This window comes from Protopterus annectens, chromosome 4.part0 (genome assembly GCF_019279795.1).
Source record: "Protopterus annectens isolate FY-2018-M chromosome 4.part0, PAN1.0, whole genome shotgun sequence".
NCBI classification, from domain to species: domain Eukaryota; kingdom Metazoa; phylum Chordata; order Ceratodontiformes; family Protopteridae; genus Protopterus; species Protopterus annectens.
The window spans coordinates 544,012,462-544,034,754 of NC_056733.1; the positions used below are offsets into that span (position 1 = coordinate 544,012,462).

General features: G+C 40.0%; 1 protein-coding gene across 3 annotated transcripts in view; it reads left to right on the top strand.

Moving 5' to 3' along the window:
* The window catches only part of HPS4 (HPS4 biogenesis of lysosomal organelles complex 3 subunit 2), a 1,290,848-nt gene that overhangs the window by 1,058,172 nt on the left and 210,383 nt on the right, over positions 1-22,293 (top strand). For all 3 annotated transcript variants that reach the window (XM_044068472.1, XM_044068471.1, XM_044068473.1), the window contains exon 11: positions 8,555-9,554. In XM_044068472.1, coding sequence (XP_043924407.1) covers positions 8,555-9,554 — 1,000 coding nt within the window. The remainder of the gene's footprint in view (positions 1-8,554; positions 9,555-22,293) is intronic.

The window sequence follows — 22,293 nt, forward strand, 5'->3', positions numbered from 1 at the left end:
TCTCTTCTCAGCGGTTTCTGATAGCAACGCACATCCCCGGCAGGTCCAACCTTTTGGCGGACAGGCTAAGCAGATCTATTCTGATGCCTCACGAGTGGTCTCTCAATCAATCTGTAGTGGATCAGATTTTTCTGAAGTGGGGCACTCCTTGTTGCGATCTTTTCGCTACCCCTCAAAACAACAAGTGCCCAGACTATTTCACTCTGTTTCCCCTTCCAGGCCAACCCCTGAGAGACTCTCTAACCCAGGATTGGCCTCGGGGACTTCTTTATGCTTTTCCTCCCTTTCCATTGATTCCACAAGTCATTCAGAAAGCCACCATTTTGAGAGCCAAATTGATCCTCATTGCCCCATATTGGCCTCGACAAATTTGGTTTCTGTCTCTGCATCGTCACCTTCTGGTGCAGCCCTGGCATCTGGACCCAGTTCTGGATCTTTTGATCCACCAGTCGGGTCAGCAGCACCGGGCCATTCATTCTCTCAACCTCACTGCTTGGTTGCTCCACTTCCTTCCCTAGCCAGGCTACCAATGATTTCTGACTCAGTCAGAGACATTTTAGTGTCCTCTTTGAAGTCGTCCACTAGGACTGTTTATGCTAGCAAGTGGCGATGGTTTTCGATTTGGGCAAACTCCAGAAATATAGATCCATTTACTGCTCCCGTACATTCTGTTTTAGATTTCCTAGCGGAGGTTTTTCATTCGGGATCCTCTTCTTCTACAGTCAAAGTGCAACTGGCTGCCATTTCCAAGTATCATGTTGGCTTGCATGACAATAACATCATGTCTCATAGATTATGCAAGGCCTTTTTGAGAGGAGTTTTTCTCCTAAAACCACCTATAAAGCATCCTCCTCCGCAATGGGATCTAAACTTAATGTTAGCATCCTTGATACTACCTCCTTTCGAACCGTCTGCTTCATGTTCTTTGAAGTTATTGACATGGAAAACTATATTTTTACTCGCTGTCACTTCTGCTAGAAGGGTTTCCGAGATTCAAGCTCTCTGTATTCGTTCACCTTATTTGGTTTTTCATAAGGACAGGGTATCGTTAAGAACTAACCCTTCCTTTCTCCCCAAGGTTGTATCTCAAACCAATATTAACCAATCTATAGAATTACCTGTCTTTTTCCCTAACTATTCTGACAGAGCTGAACAGAAATTGCATTTTTTGGATGTCCATCGTCAGCTCAGGTACTACTTGCATAGGACTAAACAAATTAGGAAATCGGACCAATTGTTTGTTTTTTATGCAGAAAACAGGTTAGGTCTTCCAGTTTCTAAAGTGACCTTATCCAGATGGCTGACTTCCACCATTTCCTATGTGTACTCTCTCAGAGGCAAACAACTACCTTCTAAGCCAAAAGCACACTCAACCAGGAGTCTATCCACTTCTGCAGCTTTTCAGGATAGACTTCCCATTGATACCATTTGTGCAGCAGCTACTTGGGCCACTCCTCATACCTTTGTTTCTCATTACAAGTTGGATTTGGCCTCCAGAGATAGGGCCAGTTTTGGTTCCACAGTTCTCAAGAGTCTGTTCCATTGAGCCACCCGGGATACAGGTGCTAGGACGCTGTCCCATCCAGCAAGAATGAAGGCGAGATTGACAACTTAACATTTAGAAGTTATGTACCTACCATAACGCTCCATGTTAGTTGTCTTCTCTCGCCTTCTTTCTTGCGTCCCTCCCTCCTTCCCCCTGGCCTGGACAGATCTTGAAGAGTTCCTATTAGTTGGTTTCCTCTGGATCTTTGTTGTGAGGACTTCTTTTAGGAAACTTTGTTCCTAATTTGGTTAGGATAACCTTTAGCAGGGTCAGTTAGCTGCCAAACGAGATCTGAGGTAGTTCCGCCTTGCATCATGGGATATAGGGTTGCCTCGAGCTGGTAAAAGGAGTTCTCGAGCTAAAGCAAGTGCCGAGTCGGAGCCGAGGATCGGCTCCGAACCCATTCAGCAAGAAAGAAGGCGAGAGAAGACAACTAACATGGAACGTTATGGTAGGTGCATAACTTCTAATTTCATGATCATGTGGGCAAGCTGTTAACACCAGAAGTTTTATGTCTTCCCCATATGGGAAGGGGTTATAGTAGAAGTGGGGAGTCTATATTTTAGACATCTTTGGCTATTTATTTTCAACGTCTATGACATTCATAAAAACTATGGAAATGCACAGACTTAGATAAATACAGCATTGGAAGAAAAATGGGATAATCACAGAACAAAAGTTGTACTTTTCCACATCTTTCTCAGTGATTTATGCCTTTTTCTGTTAGTAATTTGAATGTGTTGAACCTGTCTAAGATATCCCTTACTCAGCATGAGCCGAGAGTGCTGGGAAAGGGTCTCTCATTTTTACTGACACAACATAGTGAATTAACTGATAATGTATTGGACATTAAAATGTTTGTACGAAATGTCTCACCCAAGTTGCAGTTTGGCAGCAGTGAAGATTATGTTACGAATGCTAATGTATTTAAGAAACCTAGTTTATATATGCCTGTCTCACAACCCCTCCTGGAAGACTTTGTTAAGCTAACTGAGAATGATTTGCATGAAGCTTTTAGTAGCAATAGGGCTGGCTATAACAATAATCTGACCCCTATGGAAAAACTGGCTCTGAGATCTTTATGTGATGATAACAGGATAGCTATTAGACCAGCTGATAAGGGTGGCTCCATTGTTGTGATGGATAGACATGAGTATTATCGCTCTATGAAGGAGATGTTGAATGATAGTGAACATTATGCTATTGTCACTAGGAATGATCTAAGTCACTTCAAGTGGGTTATTGATAATACTCTGTTGGAATGTTTGAATGATAAAATAATTAACCATGAGTTGTTTAATTATTTCCTGGTCAATGAGCCCTTGATCCTGCCTATATAAGGTCAACCCAAGGTTCATAAGGATAGACTTAGACCACCAGTGAGGCCCATAGTGGCTAGTAGAAGATGGGTCACTGAGCCTTTCTCTTGTTTTGTGGAGAAACATTTGCGGCCCATACTGGATAAAAATGAGATAATGCTTAAGGATTCTAAACAATTAATTCCTTGAGAATTTATTTGATTTTATTAAAACACAACCACAATATTTGAGATACTTTTTGGTAACCTTGGATGTGCAGTCCCTCTTCACGATGATCCCTAATGATGTTGGGCTGGCCTATGTTGAGAGGTATTTGAGTAAGCACATTGACTATGACCAAAGTTTACTTTAGTTACTATATATAAGCATGAAGCTAGTCCTTGAGGTTAATGCATTTGTTTTTGATGGAACATATCAACAAAAGGATGGCGTAGCTATGGGCACTTCCAGTGCCAATAGCTATGCCAGTATGGTTATGGCACTCTGGGAAGAAGAATATGTTTTTCCAACATCCACCTTTCAAATGTATGTTCCCTTCTACCGTAGATTTGTGGATGACTTGTTTTTTTATTTGGACAGCTGGGGTTGATGAATTGATTAACTTCCATCATGATTTGAATTCGACCACCAGTTTCCTCATATTTTCCTTGGTATATTCGATGACACAGATTGAATTCTTAGACATAATGTTGAACAGACAGGGGGATGGCTGATTAGGCACAAGGATTTACCGTAAACCATGCTACAGGAATTCCCTACTACATAGACGTAGCATACACCCCCCCCCCCACACATGTCTTCAGGGATATAATAAAGGGACAGGGTCTGCAAGCCTCAAGACTGAATGGAGCTGATGATGGCTTTACCTCAGAGCGTAATCAGCTTAGGGATAGACTAAGGGACAGAGGTTATGAGGAAAAAGAGGTCGATAGGGTATTGGATTCCATTCCTTCTCTCAGGCCCAGTATAGCGAAACTGTATTTTTCAGAACAACACAGGGACGTGAATGTTTCACGTGTCACGTCTACTAGATGCAAGAATATCTCTGAGTCCCTTGGGTATACACAAGATGCTAGGATGACAGTGGACATCAGTAGGAGACACTGGGGTTTGCTGACCACTGATCCTGATATAAGGAGGTTAATAGGAGATACACCAAGGTTCTTGTATAAGAATAAAAAATAAATCTGAAGAGGATGCTGTGCTATCCGGACAGCAATAGATTTGATGACAATGGGTTAAGAGGGAACACTATACTCTGTGGCAAATGTAATTTTTGTAGTTTCATAGACAGCAGTGGTATCTTTGACCATCTTGATAATGGGTGTAGGTACAAGTTTAGTGTAAGTGCCAACTGCATGAAGTTACGTTGTTTGCTTAGCCTACTGCAGGTGCTGCAAAGCATTCTGTGTCAGGAAAACTGATAGGACTTTGAGAGACAGGATCAGGGAGCACCTTTACAACATACGATGTGCTTCCATGAACAATGCTTTGTCTAAGCATGTGATTAAATCTTTAAAACCAAAGGCAGATGCAGCACAAAAACCAACAGCTCACGACCGAAGAAATCACCAGGATCCGGATATCTTGCCAGTACTTTTATTTTATTTGAAGTGTAAAATCCACAAAAATAGCTGCTCACAGATGAAAAAGATTTAGAAACAAACAATCCAGTCAAGCGCTTTCGCCTGGGCTCTCCCAGGCTTTATCAAGAAGAAACAACAGGGAATGTGCATTCATTATATACATATGCTATTCCAATAATTCAATTGTATAATTAATTAATTGAGCTATTCCCATTGTTTAAGAAGATATCTTGATATTTAAAGGTACATGCTATAAATAAAAGCAAAAACAAAAGCAGAAACAAAAAAACAAAAACAAAAGCAAAAGCAAAATCATTTTCATTTACAGGGTCCCACATATGTAAAAATAAATTTAATATATTAAGTGTATTAGATAATGTTATGTTAAATATTCAATATTAAAAACTAATAAATATATATTAATTTAAATAATTTTTACATATTTATAGATAAAATTGATAAAACATTCTTATTCTAAATATTATTAATAAATATATATGCTTATAAATAAGTGTTGTGCATAAAATCGTACTCCTGACATTTTATTAAAATCTACTGCAACTTCAAAAATGGACTATGTTACCTTATTAGATACAAACAAATAATACATACAAAACATCATTTGATACAATATGTCTACCTAAAATTGCTAAAAACTACTAAGAACTGTTGATTTTGTTAAAATTGTGAAAATTTGAACCCAAACATTTTTTGTAATTGCAATTTTATAAATTAACTATAATTTGGCCCTACGCAGTTTAAGAGCACTATTAATACTGATGGCATCATTAAGCCCTGGTAATCTTGTGGCATTCAATTTTATTTGCCATAACAATTCTTTATATTCCAGGGATGCTTCCCAGTCCCCCCCTCTTACACTGTTAAAAACTTGTTCCAAGACAAAAAACTTTAGGCACATATTATTACAAGTTAAAGAATGTTTGTAAAATGCATTTGATTCTTTTTTATTTTTGATTTCATAGATGTGCTCATATACTCTTCTTTTTAGAGCTCTTTCAGTTTTTCCCACATAAAAACATAAACAGTGTTGACAAAATCCCAAATAAACAACACCTTTTGAATTACAATTAAAATGACCTGATGGGAACAAATTTATGTTTCTAGATTTTAAATAAATACCTTTATTATCTAGTATATAGCAGCATTGATTACAAGCATTGCATTTATAGGTTCCCCTAATGAGTTGGTTTTCACTATTGCTAGATAGCGTATGCCTTTCCAATAGTTCTTTTAAGTTGCAGTCCCTTCTTCTAACAAATTGTGGTTTAATGGGAATATTTTTCTTAAGATCTTCGTTAATGGAAAGAATAGGCCAAAATTTACAAATAATATTCTCTATCTCCACATTATTTGTGTTATATGTATATAAAAAAGAAAGGTTTTTTGTCATGTCATTATTCATTCTAGTGACAGGTTCTTGGGACCTTGTATTACCAAGTAATGGGGGAAACTGTATGTACCTTTTTTGGGATATTTCATTAGCTAAAGCTTCAAACATACTGTTTGGATAGCCTTTTTCCATAAAAAGTTCCTTTAACTATTCACATTCCTTCTGATACAAATTATCTGTACTGCAAATTCTAGATGCTCTTATTAACTGGCCTTTTATAATCCCCCTTTTCTGAAATAATGGATGGTTACTCTCAAAGTGCAACAACATGTTTGAGTAAGTATTCTTCCTAAAAATACAGGATTCAAATTGTTTGGATATATTATTTTTCCTTAAGACAATGTCCAAATAATGTAGCTCAAATGGATTTATTTTATGTGTAAATTTTAAAAAACTGGTAGAGCAATTAATATGTTGCATAAATTCTTCAAATTCGTTAATGTTACCCCTCCACAAGATGCAAATATCATCTAGGAATCTTTTGTAATGGACAATATGTTCTGCCCAACTTGTTGAAAAAATAAACTCATTTTCCCAAAAATGTAATACTAAATTTGAATAGGCCGTGGCGCAAGGTGTGCCCATTGCCACCCCTTTGTTCTGCTTAAATAACTCACCATTGAAAATAATGTAATTATTCTTCAAAATAACCTCCATAAATTCAACTATTAAGTTTATAATGTTACTGCTGAAACCTGATTTTTCAATAAGTATTCTACTGAACCATTCTATTCCAATACTAGGGAATAAATCAACAATGTCAATTGTGATCATGTAGTTAGTCATGTTGAAAAATTCACTTTTTATCCCTTTAAGAAATTCCCATGAATCTTTGCAAAGGCTTTCTATTGATGAAACTAATTTTTTGGTTGATATATCAATAAATTTACCTAATGGTTCAGTAATACCCTTTGCGCCTGCAACTATAGGCCTAAATTTTAAAGGATCAAGGCCTTTATGAACCTTTGGGATGCCAAAAATAATTGGCGTCAGGGGGTTTTGCACTAAAAGGTAGTTAAACAATTGCTCATTCAGAACTCCTTGCATGAGATGGTCCTCTAGCATGAGCCTGATTTTTGAATACGCAACATTGCGTTCATTAACTGAGACCTCTGTATATTTTTCTGTGTCATGCAAAATGTTAGCAATATGTGCTTCATAGTCTTGCTTATACATTTAGGTAGACATATTGTATCAAATGATGTTTTGTATGTATTATTTGTTTGTATCTAATAAGGTAACATAGTCCATTTTTGAAGTTGCAGTAGATTTTAATAAAATGTCAGGAGTACGATTTTATGCACAACACTTATTTATAAGCATATATATTTATTAATAATATTTAGAATAAGAATGTTTTATCAATTTTATCTATAAATATGTAAAAATTATTTAAATTAATATATATTTATTAGTTTTTAATATTGAATATTTAACATAACATTATCTAATACACTTAATATATTAAATTTATTTTTACATATGTGGGACCCTGTAAATGAAAATGATTTTGCTTTTGTTTTTGTTTTTTTTGTTTCTGTTTCTGTTTTTGTTTTTGCTTTTATTTATAGCATGTACCTTTAAATATCAAGATATCTTCTTAAACAATGGGAATAGCTCAATTAATTAATTATACAATTGAATTATTGGAATAGCATATGTATATAATGAATGCACATTCCCTGTTGTTTCGTCTTGATAAAGCTTGGGAGAGCCCAGGCGAAAGCGCTTGACTGGATTGTTTGTTTCTAAATCTTTTTCATCTGTGAGCAGCTATTTTTGTGGATTTTACATTTCAAATAAAATAAAAGTACTGGCAAGATATCCGGATCCTGGTGATTTCTTCGGTCGTGAGCTGTTGTTTTTTAAGCATGTGATTAACACTAACGCTAGTCATACTTTCAGGTTTATGGCTATTAATAGATTCTTTCCTACTGCTAGATGTGGTGACATCAGAAATTTAACTGAAATCAGAGAGGTCAAATGGATGATAAAACTAAGGGCTGATCAAGGTAGTGGACTTAATGAAAAAGTTCCACTTAGAGCTATACTAAAGGGACGTAGCCTTAGGAGCTGACCTTGCTTTATTTCATATTTTTATATTTGTTATCTTTATTTTAATTTTTCATATGTATTCATTATTCTATATGTATTTATTTATATGTATGTATTTATTGCTGTTTTATGTGTAATTTATATAATTATATGCTCTATCTCTTTAATTTTTATAAGCTCTTTAGCTGCTAACGTGATTGGCTTAAGGGTATTTGAACTATGTATATATTGCAGTGGCTCATTCTCTCTGTGTCTATGGTCTGATGAAGCAGTAGTGAAAGCGCTTACCAAGTTTTATTTATTTGGCAACTAAGTTTTATTTGTTTGGAAATAAATATGTTTCTACTTCAGCCAGTGTGTTACTCCGTTGGCTTTGTTCTATGACATTCATGTTTTGAATGTGCACAGATGTAATGACATGACAAGAAATTAAACCTCCCACTCCTTGGAGTGTATAATGTATGCACTTTGAATCCAGGTAAATTTCTGAAAAATATACTGTAATGTTTTTTTATTAGCTTTTCACTCTCTGCTGAATAGTCATTGTGAAAACCATTTTGGGTTGTGTTCTAAAACCTTTGTTAAGGGCACTTTTGTTTTTGTTTTTTGTTTGTTTTTTTTTGTTGTTTATACATAGCTTGCCTATTTCTCCTTTGAGTAAGACATTTGAAAGAAAGTCAGTACGTTTATCCAGAACACTCTCAGACATCTCAACATCTACTGATGCCACCAAAATGAGCAGACAGGAAGCAAATGAAAAAGAACAGCTCTGCAATGCTGTTGCGGGAGAGAGGACATCATCACTTGATCCGGCAAGCCATTTCGGAACGCAGTATTTGTCCAAGGATTTTCAGAATAAAATACTGGAGCAACATTCTGGTAATGTTTTGAGCACTTCTGATAAGGAATGCCAACCATGTTTTTCTTCACCAGTACTTTCATCTTCGGTCCATGTATGCAGTGAGCCATCCTCATTTCAAACAAAAATCAGTAGTCCTGTTTCTGTATCTGCACCTGGGGGTATCAGCTGTAAAGCTAATGAATATGCTTCTCATACAGTTGTACATAATGTCCTTGAATCTGATATAAGTAATGTAAATATTAATGAACTGAAACTTTATGATGTTGCAGACTACACGGATCAGCATAGATCAAGAGATCAGACTTCATTAGCAAATTGTAGCAGCAATCATTTAGATGACACTAGCTTTTTGGCAGACTTTGGTTGTGCCCAAAAGGCAGAGCATGGTGAAATGCCGTTGGGTAGTAATGACCTTAACTGTAGTCAGTGTTTGACATTGCCACAAGAAACAGATGCCGTGGTTGATGGGATCATAGAACTTGGCAAACAGAACATTGAGCAAAAAACTGATGGGACATGGTCATTGTGTTCAGAGCGTACTTTAAATGTTCAGGAAGTAATAGGATCATATTCTTCTGTGGAGCAGGATGATGGAAATGAATGGCCAACAGCATCAGGGAGCATTCCTTCTGAACAAAACCATGACTCAAGAAGTTCAAATAGTGGAGAGAAGTTTGTAAAAATGAAGCTGTATGTTCATAGAGTTAAAAGATTAGCACTTTTATTGCTTGCTGAGGAGGGATTTGAGAACAACAGAAGTTCCATTGAAGATGTGGTAAGTTGCAGTTGTATTATCTGTCGTCCTCCTTTGTTATTCACTGATGCTGGTCCTTGTCATTTCAGGAAAGTGATATGTTCCGGAAATGGAAAGTCATTCTGCTGCCTTTCACAATCTCAGCTTGGTAAAACAAACTGTGAATAAATGTACAGAAGTATGTATTAATGTCATTGTAGGTTTTTTCGTTGTGCATATTCTGCATCTGTTTAGAAGTATTGCAAAGGAAGGCAGCTTAGAAATTTCATTGTAAATTGTAGAATAAACAAACAAGGAGTACTTTCCCTTATTAGCACATCTCCTGCTGGCAAGATTTTTGCTGCAGATTTCTTTGCTGGAGATCTTTGCCCCCCACCAAACTACTGGAAATTTTATGAAAAAATTGCTGACAAGTAGAGAAACTTCAAATGTCACACACTGTAACATCACATATAATTTTTCAAAGAGCTGTAATCTGTGGCACCCACTCCCATTGGGGCTTTGCCCCTAAACCTACAGTTTCAAAATATGCTAACTCTGACATTGGACAAGCTTGGAGTTAAGTGAAGGTATAAAAACTCGCCATTTCCATTAACTTTGAGTTGCCAGCTTAAGAGACCTTATAAAACAAATGTACCAGCAACAAAGAGCAGCCAACATAAGGCATTGGCAGCCCAATATTTTGCTTGAAGAAACTCAGCTCATCAAGTGTTGACTAAAGGTAACACAAGTTAGTGCTTTTAATTTCTCTTCAACTAAAGTTTTATGATATAATTTCTTTGTTATAGGAGTGTAGATCTCCTGAAACTTGTCTGTCTTAGGGAACTGTTTGAAAGCTGTGTGTGACAAAAAAAAATCTAAGTTCATTACATTTCTCATGGTTAGGTATAATGTATCAGTCCCTGGCCGTAGTATTTTAGTTTATTACTACATTGAAACACTGCACTGTGAAAAATGTCCTGTTATTTTTGGTATAAGACATTTTGAACAGAATCATATTATCTACTAGCTTTACTGGGCTGTATTAGAGAGCTTGTGTTACCATATTTTTTCAACACTCAGAATAGCTTTCTGCTTTTACCTTTGAACTTTTGAAAAAATGGTTCTGAAACAGCTTTTGACTTTTTTTCTTCTACTTTTCTTGGTAAGGCGAGTGGTGTGTGTGACGTCCATGCACAGGCCCAGCAATCAAGGAGCCTCAATCCTCACCACTAACACCAGTGAGGGGCATCCATATAGGGAAAGGATCGTAAATACACACACAGTAAAGTACAATTTCCCTTAAGAGCACACAGAGATCACAGTCAGTCTGGGGCTGGTTTCTCCCTTTCTCTCCAGGTCCCCAATAAGACTCCCCACTGGCACAGTTATAGCGTCCAGATCTCAGACTAGTGGGCAAGCTAAAACTTCCAGCACACTCTCTGTCCAACCAGTGCTTTGTGTCCCTGCCCAAGTAGCTGACACACACACACTTTGAGATAAGTTGGCATTGCTAGTCTCACTTAGGTGATGCACTGACATATATGCTTGTAACCCTAGGCTCCATATTAGCAACTTGGCATTTTGCTGGCTAGCTCTAACCATGTTAGGGGGTTGTGATCTGTCACTACAGTGAATTTTCTTCCATTCAGATAAGGCTGAAGTTTCTGCAGTGCCCACACTATGGCTAGACTTCCTTTTCTACAGCTGCATAGCATTCCTCCCTGGGTTGGAGCATATGACTGAGATAAACCACTGGGTGCTCTTCTCCCTCTGAAGAAATTTGGCTAAGTACAGCCCCCACCCCAAGGTTTGAAGCATCCACCTGCACAACAAATTCTTTGCTGCAGTCTGGACTGGCTAACACAGGGTTCCTCCCAAAGTTACCTTAAGCTCCTGGAATGCCTGCTCACTTGCTGGGGTCCATACTATCTTATCTGGCCTGTTCTTCCTTGTCAGGTCTGTGAGGGGAGCAGCTATGGTACTATAACTGGGGCCGAACTTTCTGTAGTACCCTGTTGTCCCAAAGAATGCCCTCACCTGCTTTTTGGTAACAGGTGCAGGCCATGCCTGAATGGCTTCTACTTTGACAGGTTATGGCCTCATCTTACCACTCCCCTCTCTATGTCCCAGGTAGGAGACCTCTGCCATGCTCACCTGACATTTGCTGGGCTTAATAGTCAGCCCTGCCCTCTGTAGTCTGCCCAGCACCTCCCTGACATGCGGAAGGTGCTCTTGCCAGGAATGTCTGTAGATGGCAATATCATCTAGGTAAGCAAGAGCAAACCCTCCTGCTCCGGCTAGGATATGATCCACCAGCCTCTGGAAAGTCACTGCACCCTGGTTTCCCAGTAAACATTTCCCCAAACTCCTGTAACACTGCTCGGATTTCTCAAACTTGGGTAGGAGATGGCTGCTGGGACATTGCTCCTGCAGTCCACTGCAAATGCCCAGCATAAGGGCTTCCCTATAATGGTATGATTTCATCATGTTAATGTGGTATAATTTGTGCGCCTGCCTCCTGCCTAGCAGTTCCACCATGTAGTTAATATCACTTACCTTTCTTACCACCTTGTAGGGCCCCCCCCCCCCCAAGCTGCTTGCAGCTTATGTCTGACAGGAATGAGATCCATTACCTGCTGCACCACAGCATACTCTCTAGCTTGAGCATTCCTGTCTTACCATACCTTTTTCTGTTGTTGGGCTTCTGCCAGGTTCTCCTGGACCAAGACCCATGAGTTCCCTGAGCCTTGTCCTAAAGTTTAGGACATATGCCACAGCAGACTCCTTGTGAGGTTCACACTCACCTTCCTACTCATCTTGAATTAAGTCTAGAGGTCCCTTCACCCTATGCCCATACAGCAAATCAAAGGGTGAAAAACTTGTGGATTCCTGGGGAACGTCTCTGTAAGCAAACAACAGATGGGGCAAATATTTGTCCCACTCCCTCTTAAACTGGTCTGCAAATGCCCGTAGCATGGACTTGATTGTAGACTTTAACCTCTCAACAAGATCATTAGTCTGGGGATGGTCTTCATGTGCTTCACCCCACAGTACTTCCACAGATAAGCCAGCAGGCCTGACATGAAATTGGCACCTCTGTCAGTCAATATTTCTTTTGGGAAACCCACTCTGCTGAAAATCTCTAACAAAGCATTTGCACCTTTTCTGCCCCAATGGAGGACAGAGCCACTGCCTCAGGGTATCGTGTAGCATAATCAACTTCCACTAGGATATACTTTTTCCCTGTGGAACTTGGGATACTCAGAGGCCCCACAATATCCATAGCTACCCTCTGAAATGGCTCTTCAGTCACAGGCAAAGGCAGCAAAGGAGCTGTCACCTTGTTTCCTGTCTTGCCTACCTTTTGGCACTGCTCACAGGTCCTGCAGTGTCCTGTTAAATCTGTGGAAATTCCAGGCCAATAGAAATTCTGCATAATATGTATTTTTGTATGTTTTACGCCCATATGACCTGCAAAGGGAATATCATGGGCTATGGCGAGAAGTGCCAGACAGTAGGCTCTAGGCAGTACCAACTGCTGTACTCTCTCACCTTCTAGCCCTCCCTCAGGGGTCCACTCTCTATACAGTAACCCTTTGTCCCAGTATCCAGATTCCCCCTTCCCTTGAGAATCACGTGCCTCACTACCTACCTGCCTTAGGCCTTGCAATGTAGGGTCTGAGAGTTGAGCCTGTCTCAACTCTCTCTTTGTAACCCTTCCCAGCTCCACTTCCACAGGACATCTGGCATCCTGTGACAGTGGTGTTTCACTGTCAGCCTGGGTACTACTACTCGCCTCTACCTTTGCAGTCACTGTGTCCAAGGGAACATCAGTACCCACAAGCAGCTGTGGCTCACCTTCATTCTCACTGCTATAGAGTAGCTCCCTCCCTGAAGTAACCACCTCACCAGTCCTGGCTGTAAGTATGCAGTCTGTCTGGGTCTCCCCTAGGCTACCAGACCCACATGCTTGTCTCCTAGCCTGACTGCATGTAACTGCATAAACACATGGTACTGCCTCATCCAAATCATTCCCTATCAGGGCATATGCAGGATGGCAATTCGATACCACTGTTGTCTCAAGACAACCTACTATTGGCATTTTCTCTTTCCCACTTACTGGCTCTCTCACCGTTTGTTCCCCACCTTGCTTCCTTGGACATCTGTATGCCAGATGGCCCCACTGGTTGCATTCAAAACATTTAACCCTAGGTCTTGGATGTGTACCTGGACTAGTGGCTTCCCCTGCTACTGGCAGATTCTGTTGGAGCAGTCTGTTGGTTCCTTTAGACCCATGAGCAGTACTAGGGGGTCTTTTTCCTGTGCAGGGATGCCTGCTTGCTAGGTATAGGTCTCCCTTCTTCCTCAACTCATCTGAAGTAGTACATTGTCTATCAGCTAACCAGATCTTCATGTCCTCAGGCAAAGTGCTAAGGGCTTGCTCCTTCACCAAAATGTCTGCCAGCCTTTCAGAAGTGGTGACCTGACATCCACTCACCCACCTATAAAAAATAAATGCTCAGTTCAGCAACATATTCACACACACTTTCATCTGTCTTGCGTCTATGCTCACAAAACATTTTCCTATACGTTTTAGGTGTTAGCTTAAACAATTCTAACAAACAGTTTTTAGCCATAGTATAATTCAAGCAGTCAACGTCAGACATTTTAGACAACACAGTTATAGCTTTGTCATGGAGTAAGGGGGTCAGGAACCGCAACCAGAGCCTTTGCTCAACATCATACTGTTTACATACCCTCTCAAACATATGAATGAAACTATCAAAATTATCCCCCTCTTTAAACTGTGGAAGAAATTTACTGACCTTTTGTGTTTCTGGGGTCCATTTACTCCCTTCCTCATTACCTCCATGACTCTGGCGAAGAGTCAGCATCTCCTTCTTGTGCTGCCTCTGCCTGTCCTTTTCCACAGCTTCCAGGGGTAGCAGTTTCTCATTCTCCTCAGCCTGCAGATGCCTTGGTCTCTCAGCTGCTTCTATTTCTAAATGCCTGGACTCCAACTCAAGTCTCTTTAGTTCCAGATGGATTTTTAAGTCCTCTGCAGAAAGGTTGAGCTGTTCATTCTGTGAAGGTGGTACATCTCCACTCTCAGTCTGATCATCCTCCTGGTTGCTGTTTTCTGATGCAGCTGTGACCAAAGCTGCAGTCATGTCTGCCTTAGTCAGGTTTCTATGCACCAGTCCCCTAGCCTGGCACATCTCAGCCAGCTTCCCTTACTCCTCTGCTGACATGCTGCCTGCTCTCCCTGACTGACTAAGCCAACAAAAGAAATAAAACAATTGTGATCTGAACTCTGAGTATTCACTGTGTGGCTGATTTAGAGTACAAAACACCTTCAGTGATCACTGTACACAAGCTACAGGAATTCACTCTACCCACACCACTACAAGCCAATTAGTATTTGCCAACCAATTAATATGTGGTGTGGATATCCCACCACTGCCAAACAGTTATGTGACTCCCATGCACTGGCCCAGCAATCAAGGAGCCTCAATCCTCACCACTAACACCAGTGAGGGGCATACATATAGGGAAAGGGTAGTAAATACACACACAGCAAAGTACAATTTCCCTTAATAGCACACAGAGATCACAGTCAGTCTGGGGCTGGTTTCTCCCTTTCCCTCCAGGTCTCCAATAAGACTCCCCATTGGCACAGCTATAAGGTCCAGATCTCAGCCTAGTGGGCAAGCTAAAACCTCCAGCACCCTCTCTGTCCAACCACTGCTTCATGTCCCTGCCCAAGTAGCTGACACACACACACACTTTGAGATAAGAGTTTATACAACCACACAAACACTCTTGGGGAAGGCTGGCACAGGTTCTCCAGCTTGTACCCCTTTTACCTAGACTATACGGTAGAAATCACTGCCACCACCCAGCTAATATTTATCAGCTACTCAAAGGCCCTTATGAAAGGGTGGCCAATTGTACTGTGCAGTATTATTATCCAAATGGTAAGTGCAACCAATCAGTCAAGACTTATTTGGAGTGACTTGGTACAGTATCACTATATACATGCAATGTACTCTTGGAGCTTAAATTATCTTTACACAAAACAGCCATAGTTGAAAGGTTTAAAAATATTTAATAATAAGTGATAAAAACACAATACAATACTTCTTACTACACAGTGCTAGTCAAGAGTTCAGATATCACAGATAATTACTTAAAACAATACAGTAGAAAAGTTTTGACATCAACACAGAAAAACACTTAGTCTAATCTTCCTAATTCCTAGCTATTTCTAAGAGGAAATCACAGGTAGAGAGTTGAGTTGGATGTTCTCAAGACAAATGCTCTCATTCGTTCTGTCCTTAAATTGATGACAAAGTACCACTGATTCATTTCAGATTACATAATTTCTTTCTGGTTCCCAGGCTAAAAGACTGTCAGAGGTTAATAGCCCTTTTGATCTTGCAGCTGGGCAGGAACCAGAGCAATAAAATAAATTATACATGTAAATTCTAGCCATTAACTCTGGCCTCAAAACAATAGGCAGAATGCCTTTATCTAGGCTCCGAGTTTTGACATCAAAGAATTGATGTATCAGCTTTGTTCAGCAGAGTGCACTGTTACATTTTTGCACATTTAACACCATTTTCCCCATTTAACAGAACAAGCCCATGGCTTATATTAATATTCACAAATGACAGACATCTACAAAATTCTGTCTGGCTAGGCTGGCAGCCTTCACCTATCTTCACAGTGTGTATAACTTAATTAGTCATTTTATGACTCGTGCATGAACTTCAGCAATATCACTTAGCTGTGGAGGCAGTTTGCAGGGTTTAGGTACTTATTTTCTTGCCATTTTTAGTTCCAAGTTCTGATAAAACTAACAAAAAAATGAAGTGAAACAGCTTCACTCTGTGGATAAAAAAATCAATATTTGAGAAATCCCTAATGCAGGCTTCATTTGAGAATCAGGTAGTCATGAGATCATCAATAAAAGCTCTTCAGAATAGCGATTTGATGGTCTTTCTCAGTGTTCCATGCTGTGAATAATAGTTAAATATTCTTAAAGAAACTTTATAGTGAATCAGGACTGCTGCTTTTAGATTTTATTATCAGAATTTGCTCATATGTTTAAATATTGTAAAAGAAAAACTTCAAAGACCAATGCACGTTGGGTTCAAGCAAGGCACCCTTTATTACTTGCAGCAAGGAGACAAAGCATGTAGGTACAAGGTTTGTCTGATTTTCTGGAGTTCAGTATGTTATTCTTATACAGTTCTCTTCATGTCACACAGAAAATGTTACTAAATCTACTGCTGATGTAGTTGGACACAGCTTTCTGTATGTTACACAGAAAATGTTACCAGACTTATTGCTGACATGGTCAGATTATTGCTGTCTTGCAAAAACATTTGAGAAAAAACAACCTGGCCTTGGGCTTATTTTAGCCCTCCTTGGTTCTTCAGTTCTTCAATTGTACAGTTCTAATACATGTGTTACATTTTGTCTAGATGCAAGGTACATTTCTAGCTTTGGTACAAGTAATGCTGACTATGGTTTAAGCTTTCAAACATCTGTTGTTTTCTTTATCAAGGCTTCTAGCAGCTGTACATTTTCACATGGCATAAGCAGAATAAAATGTCTCATCAAGTTTCTAGTAGCTGCACATATTTTCATGGCATAAGCAGAATAAAGTGTCTCTTATTAAAGTTTCTAGTAGCTGTGCAGATTCATACAACATGAACAGAATAAATGTATTAACCCTTTTAAGCCTTTAATGCACTAAGCATGCATATTGCTATTATGCATTTTTCTAACATTTCCCCCCTTTTAATACTTTATTCTACTTTCAAAACAAGCATAAACCATTTTTTCTTCCCTTAATCTCTTCCTAGTTATGATTTGCAGTTAGAGAGTCATTTAGTTTAAGCCCATGAAAGCATTTTCAATTTTTGAATAATTCTTTGAATTCAGCATCCTGGTACAAGGTTTCTGGAACCGAAATGTCTACAAAATTTTTAACTAGGCCTTTTATACAGAGGATGCAGCAGCACCCACACACCATCAGTAGGGCTATCCCTACACAGATGGCAATCAGAATGTTCATCAGGATGCTGCCCCAACCCCCAAACCATTTCTGAAAAAAGTCCATCAATGGATTTGGTCCCGGTTTGGTCATGGCTGACACCTGCTGAATTACCTCAAGGTGGTTGTCTATCTCGTGTCTGTAGTCAGGAATGTATGAACAGCACTCCTCCTGGATTAAAGCGCACATACCTCCTTTCGTCGCTAGGGTGAAGTCAAGAGCCATGCGATTTTGAAGTACCACTGTTCTCATGGCGGTCTTTTCATCGGTTACTAATTCTAGGGCAGAAAAGGTTGCGTTACTCATTATTACAATTTTCTCAGTTCCCAGATTGATTTTGTTGCTCCATATGCTGGTAGTACGCCTACCCACGATATGACAGTATGACCCAGATCCATGTGCGACAATCCATTGTTATCCCCAGGGCCTAAGTCATGATGGTATTTCCAGGGTGCATTGATTTGTCCCACTGGATTGACAGGCTTCTTGATTTATCGGACATTCCGAATTTCCCCTTGAGTTAAAACTGCCATGTGTCGTATGGCCGGAGCCAGGTACCCCAAAAAACAACTACCAGACCAGTTTTCGGTAGCCATTTATATGCTTTTCTTCCGCATATAAAGTAACAATCTTCCACTTTAGTAGTAACTTTACTATAAACATACCCTTGTCCTGCGTGAAACATTTTTCTGTCGATTATGGACAGTTGTTTGTAGAGGACAGCATCCTGTTTTACTCTTCGATTGTCGTATGCATCAGTTCAACAAATGAATCATAGCTCGTGTTGCAATAGGATCCGATGTTATTAGATTTAGTGTAGCATTTATAGGGAACTGTTACATTGCAATAGCTCCATCCTACCTTGACTGTATCATTCTTATAAAAACACACGGGTTCCCTTCTGACGAATAGACAGGTGAAATGCTACTTTATCTTTTGATGTGACATTTGATGTATCATGCATTAGGTTTTCCCAGGTCTTATTAGCCCCTAGGGGAACTGAAGTTAGCAGTAACCCCCCATATGCTGTTGGTAGAGCTGTGCAGATCCAGCAATTCGAAACATTAAAGGTTTCAGCATACACATATTTGATTGCCTGGCAGGTATTGAAGTTCGGGTGCCATTCTGCACGCTTATTTAATTCTACTTGCGTGGCTGAGAAAAGAAATGGCCACAATAAAAAGATTATTGTTACCAGTACAGTCAACAGGATGGTCATGTAATACTTCTGTGGAAACGGTTGTTCTGCATTTCCATTTTCTCCGGTTCTTCCAAGTAGGTGTATTTGGATCTTACTTGATTCTGTCATCTCACTTAGGACACGTGATCTTACTCTCTGCCCTATAGGACCTTTAGCACCGATGATTGCTTCACTGGGTTTGAGACGGATAAGTTCCTATTGATCTGACCCCCCCTTGTAGCCAAACTTTTGTGCTTAAGGTCCCAATGGAGAGGTAAGGTCTTTGTCCAACTTGAAGTTTTTACTAGCTTGCAGTGCGTCAGGTGTATCCACGAAGCTCATTCTGCTATCTTGACTGCAGTAGGTGTCGAAAGAAGCACCTAGTAGGGACCTTCCCACCTCGGCGATGCCCAGTTCTTTCACTTCATGATTTTAATCCATACCCAGTCCCCTGGCGTCACTGTCACTTCCGATGTTTCAGTTCGTTTTTGGTCTGAAACAGAATTAGACTGCAACAGTTGTTTAGAACTCAACAACTTTTTCATATATTCAGCTAGTATAAAATCAGCTTCCTGGTCTGATGACATGAAAGGTTTCCACTGGGGTGTATAATAAGCCCTTCCAAACAGTTTCTTAAAAGGAGTCAGTCCTTTTGCTGTAGGGGCAGTTCTCATGTTCAACAGTGCCAGGGGTAAACAGTACAACCAAGTTTTTCCTGTCTCAGCTATTAATTTCCTCAGTTTGGTTTTCAGTATATCATTATGCCTTTCAACCAGCCCTGCAGACTGCGGATGATATGCACAATGATTTTTTAAAGAAATACCAAAATACTTACTCAACTGCTGTATGGTTTGATTTACAAAGTGTGTACCATTGTCACTGTAGATTCTTTCCGGAATGCCGAACTTAGGAATAATTTCCTTGACAAGTACTTTTGCCACTGTAGCTGCATCTGGATTTTTGGTTGGAAAGGCTTCCACCCACCTGGAAAACATACATATAATGACGGGGCAATTCTTCTTATTCTCACATTTGTTCAGTTCTATGAAATCCATACAGATAGTGTGAAACGGATATGGTGGTGTGGGAAAACTCCCTTGCTTGGGCTTTATTGCCCCCTGTGCATGATGTTTGTTACAAATCTGACACATTAAACAAAATTTTTTAGAGTAGTTTGTAAATCCATACATTGTGAACACCTGGTTCACCAGCTGTATTATCCCCCCTGTTGAAACATGTCACTGCCCATGTCTCAACAATGCCGCATAGCGAAACAAATTAGAGGGTAGTATCGGTTTTTCCTCTTTAGAGATGTACAGCCCCTTTTCGAGGATTGCTCCTTGTTTCATCCTTCGCTGTTTTTCAGCTTGCGTAGTGAGTGTCTGCATTGTTTTTACCATATCTAGATTCAAAGTTTCAGAGGGTTGTAATTCCTCATTTAAAAGAAATACTTCTGTGGCTGCTTGTTTCGCAGCTGTATCAGCTCTTGCATTACCTTTCAAAATCCTATCTTATTGCTTGGTGTGAGCTGTACATTTGCAAATGTCCACTTTCTGAGGTAACTGAATAGATTCTAAAAGATCTTAAATAAACTGTGCATGATTTATAGGGTTGCCAGTAGATGTTATCATTCCCCGGTTTTTCCACTGTTGTGCAAACACATGTACAGTGGAGAAAGCATACTGGCTATCAGTAAAAATGTTTACCCTTTGCTAAGGTACATGCCCGTGTCAGGGCAATCAATTCTGCTGCTTGTGCAGATAAATTGTGTGGTAAGGATTTTGCATCTACAACCTCAGTATCAGAGACTACTGCATATCCTACTAGGTTCTGTCCTGCGGGACCCCTCTTGCACGAGCCATCCACATAGTATGTCACCTCGGCATCATCCAAGGGAACATCTGTGAGGTCTTTTCTAGGTAATGTCTTTTGCTTGATTGCCTCCAGGCAGCGGTGCGGTGTGCCGTCTGCAGGAGTTGGGAGCAGAGTAGAAGGGTTCAAAGTCGTGCATCGTTCAGTTGTCATATGAGGTTGGCTCAACAATATAGTCATGCAGGAAAGATGCCTAGCAGGGGATAGGTATGCCACCTTTTCTTGCAATAAAATAATTGCGACTGCATGGGGTACCCTCAAAGTGAGAGGGTGAAATAAGACTACTGAGGCTGAAGCCTGTACTGCCATTGCAGCTGCGACTACTGCCTATACACAGTGGGGTAAGGACCGTGCCACTGGGTCCAGTTGTGATGAATAGTAAGCAATGGGGCATTGCTTATCCCCATGCTGTTGTGTTAGTACTGATGTCATATAACTCTGCTTGCAATCTACAGTCTGGAAAAAACGTTTATGATAGTTTGGCAGTCCCAGAACTAGTGAGGATGCTATTAATTGCTTTAGTTTACAAAAGGCAGATTCTGCCTCTGGTGTCCATTGTAACAAATCCTGCGCTGCCATAGGCGTCTTATATATAAGGTCAGTTAAAGGTGCAGATTCCAAGGCATAGTTTGGAATCCAGCTTCAACAAAAATTAGTTGTACCCAGGAAGGACATCATTTCCTTCTTGGTAGTGGGTTTTGGTGCTTGCAAAATTGCTACTTTTCTGTCCTCATCTAATGTTCTACCCTCCTTGGATATTACATATCCTAGGTATTTAACCTGTTTTTTCCAGAGCTGCAGTTTGTCTTTGTTTACCTTATGTCCCTCAGCGGCTAAAAATCATAGAAGTGCTATGGTATCTTCCCTACAATCCTGCAGGGTGGGGGCCGCCAACAAAATGTCATCAACATAAAGTAAAACCTGACTACCTTTTGGTGGGTTGAATCCCGCCAAGTTGCTTGCCATTTCTTGTGAGAATATCGTTGGACTTTCACAATATCCCTGTGGTAGGCGCGTATATGTGTATCTTTTTCCCTGAAATGTAAATGCAAACCAATACTGGCTATCAGGCTGTATCGGTATCGAAAAGAATGCGTTGCTAATGTCTACCACAGAAAAATACTTTTGTTGAGGTTTTAAGTCATTCAACAGGGTGTGTGGATCTGGCACTATGGGTGCCCTTGGTATTACTGCGTCATTTACTGCTTGCAAATCCTGGACCATACGCCATTCTCCATTGGCTTTTTTAACTGGAAATAAGGGTGTGTTACATTGTGAATCGGGAGATTCTACTAGTATCCCTCCTTTAAGTAATGATGCTATAATAGGCTTTATCCCTGCCTCTGCATCTTTTCTTAAGGGATACTGTCTCTTTTGTGGACTGAATGCTGACTTTGGTGTGATAGTAACTGGCCCTGCTGTACGAATGAGTCCTACATCTGATTTTCCTGTCACTCAGAGAGTCTCTGGTATGTCTCGCAAGGCATTTTCTTCCTCCTTTAGTAGGAGTGTCCATCAGCTGTCTTCGCAAGAATGCAAGTGCACAGCTGGGTTGGTCTGAGTTACCCAATTACATTTTTGCACTTGTATTCCCTGTCCTGATAGTTTCAGTTCTGTTTGTTTCTCCCATCTCGTGGCTTTCTCCCCTAGGTCTGCCCATT